This window comes from Hyalella azteca, unplaced genomic scaffold (assembly GCF_000764305.2).
Source record: "Hyalella azteca isolate HAZT.00-mixed unplaced genomic scaffold, Hazt_2.0.2 contig16283, whole genome shotgun sequence".
Lineage (NCBI taxonomy): Eukaryota > Metazoa > Arthropoda > Malacostraca > Amphipoda > Hyalellidae > Hyalella > Hyalella azteca.
Window position 1 is genome coordinate 32,877 of NW_025946108.1, and position 3,112 is coordinate 35,988.

The 3,112-nt window shown below is 42.4% G+C and overlaps 1 protein-coding gene across 1 annotated transcript; it reads right to left on the minus strand.

The window, feature by feature from the left end:
• Positions 1–413: 413 nt before the first annotated feature.
• Positions 414–2,837, minus strand: LOC108665460 (heat shock 70 kDa protein-like). Its single transcript, XM_018152215.2, has 2 exons — positions 2,797–2,837; positions 414–1,944 (listed from the first exon to the last, which is right to left on the minus strand). The coding sequence occupies exon 2, from the start codon at positions 1,938–1,940 to the stop codon at positions 414–416; it is 1,527 nt and encodes a 508-aa protein (XP_018007704.2). The 5' UTR covers positions 1,941–1,944; positions 2,797–2,837.
• Positions 2,838–3,112: the final 275 nt, after the last annotated feature.

Below are 3,112 nucleotides of genomic sequence, written 5' to 3' on the forward strand. Positions count from 1 at the left end.
CTCCCGCTGGACTAGTGCTACCAGAAGCTTCTCTTGGTGGGCCAGTATTTTTTTTGTCTCCGTCTTATTGTCACGATTAAGATTCCTGCAGACAACATCCTCATTCTTTTCCTGAAAATCTTCAGCTGGTTTATCTACAACGTTGTTTTCCTCTTGTCATCTCAACTTCGGACGTTGTCTCTTTTCGATCTCGTTCTCTATCGGGCTGTCCCTTTACAGCAATTTTTAAGTGATTCAGCTCACTACGTTTTTCATCATATTTCTCTAGAATTTCAGTTTTCTTTTCAGTACATAATTTTTCGGTGGCATCTTCGTGACCGGCAATCCACCTTAACAAATCTTTGATCAACTCGTCCATTTTTTCTTTTAAAGTTGGTGGCGGTTGAAGGTCTTTCTACTCTGATGCTAGGACGTTACCGATTTCCGCTAACTCGTTCCTTTGCGTCCTTTTCAACCGTTATTCGATCAAATTCAAACTGCTCCAGTTGGTTCATCATTTCTTTAAATTCCGAATCCAAATGAAAGTTATTTTCGGATTTTTTCTCTACAATATCATTCTCTTCATTTTTAGGAAAGACTGAAGTGTTAGCTTCAAAAACTAAGTGGCGCCCAAGCGTGTATGAGGTGATCTTTTCTTGAATAACTTTATTATTGTTGAGCTCTCTTAGGATCACTGTGAACTTCATGTCTGGTGTTGCCACGAGATACTTCTGAAACTCAGTAGCTAGTAAGGATATTTCTCTAACTGGGTCTTGCACCATCTCACTTATGGCGACATGTGTTGGGTCATTTCCGTTCAGTTGGTCAGCTCTGATAGCTGCCCCGCGCGCTACAGATTCATCAGCGTTCACAGTCATGTTCAGATTTTTTTCACCGAAATAAATTTTGAGAAAGTCAGAAATAAATGGAACTCTGCTAGATCCCCCAACGACGACCACTTCATCGATTTGATCCTTAGTCAGTCCTGCGTCGTATAGCACAGAATTTAGAATTTTAGTGAATTTCGTCGATAAATTTTGAGCAAAGAGTAGTTGGAACTGTTTTCTTTGTACATCGATTTTCAAAGGCAGCTCTCCCAGAATGTTGTCTTCATTATGTTCGAACGACTGAAGTAGCGTAAGATTCTTTTTTAGAATCTCACAAGCCAACTTCAATCTCAACTTCGAACTAGGTTTATCGAGCAAGCTCTTTGAATTCTCATTTATGAAATCTTCGTTCACCAATGTCATGAGCTCCTGATCCAAATTGTCGCCTCCATAGGAGTCATCACCGCTAACCGCAAGAGCCTTGATCTCTTTGTTACATATTTTGATGACGGAGACGTCTAGCTTAGTGGCGCCCATATCGAACACAAGGATGGTTTGTTGTGCCACGGAGGAGCCGCGGTTGTGCCAGTACGCCAGAGCTGTGGCTGTCGTCTCACAGATGAGGTCCAGCAGGGGTAGCCCGGCAATTTTACAGGCCGCCACGAGCGCCTCCCGCTGGCGGTTGCTGTAGGTCGCAGGCACGGCCACCACCGCTCCTCCGATGTCCCCAACTTGGACTTCAGCTTCTTGTCGCATCTTAAGCAGTTGCATGGCGGCGACCACCTCCGGGGTGACGCGCAGCATGTCGCCGCGGTACTCCACTTCCATTGCCGGCTTCCCCCCATCATCCACGACCTTCACTGGACTGTAGGATGCGTACTTTTGCACGACCGGGTCCCAGTAGCTCCTGCCGAGGATGGTCTTGACGCCATAGACGGTGTTGGTGGCGTTGCTCCTCGCCTGGTTAGTGGCATCGATGCCCACGAGGCTGCAGGTGCCGGTGAAGGCAACAAAACTCGGAGTGGTCTTCTTTTCATAAGCGTTTGGTAACACCTTCACCGCCCCAGCGCGCACGCAGGCAACACAGCACTTGCCTGCACCCAGGTCAAGCCCGATGCTAGCCGCTCCTGACATCTTCCTGTAGAAACAGACGCAGCTTACTCACAATAACAATAATCTCACAAAACAAATGCAAGGAAGTGATCTGCTCAAGTTACTTTTCCGGTCATTCTCGCGTGCTAAATATTTTAAGATTATATCGCTACAATCAAGATGTATCTTTATGCTTATAGTTTAGAATTCAGCAAAATTCCGAACGTTAGTTAGAAGAAAAATCATGAGAAAAATGGTTTGACATCAATCGTTCAAAAATGCACCAAAGTGACAGTGCATATTACTTATCCGTTTCGCACATTTAGGGTGAAGAATTTTGCAAGGAAACTTCTAGAAATACTTTGAGTAAAAATGCACCCGCTACATCCATATGTGTCATCCAATATTCTTTCTCGGAATAATTTACTTACTTTAAAGTGAAGAAACTTAGAGTCTTTCAAGCCATTAGGAAGAAAATATTTGTTAGCCTCAAAGAGTCAAGACCCTCTAATTTGAAGAAATTAAAGGCACTTTGTTCATAATAATTTGGATTTTCACGCTAAATATTGTCGACATCTCGCAAGTTTCCAAGATATTACCAAAGATATTCTTGTCGCTAGTTCAGATTAATTTTTTAGCAGCGATCGTCACCGATTCTTTATTCTCTAACATTTAAGTCTTACTGGTACTTACTACATAATAGCAACTATTTTCGTCAAAGTGAGGAGTACTCCGGTCTATCGAAATGATGTCACTAACATGAAAATTGTTGCCTCTGATTAAATCATTAACCGACTCATGAAGATCAACTGCATTATTCTCTAAAAAGTGTTTCACAACATCTAGTTTCATGTCTCGTTAGCAACTTCACCATTTGATTTCCATTTGTGGCACTTACTCTTAGCAGGCTGCTTACAGATGTATTCAACCTGGTACTCAGTCAAGTACTGCAGTCATAAGTCTTGATTCCTTATTGTGATAAGAAGAGATAACAAGGTTCGCCAGCAAAACCTTATCTCCATTCCTATTTTAGAATGTATAAGTAAACCGTTGAACTTTAAATTTAAGCGGAAATGCTCGAGATCTCACAGAAAAATTCCCTTATGGTAACAGTACTATGAATCAACCATTATCATTTTACTAGTGCAATTGAAGCAATAAGATTCGAACCCAGGTTTACCTTCTTCAAAGAAGGCGGTCACTTGCAAGTGGTC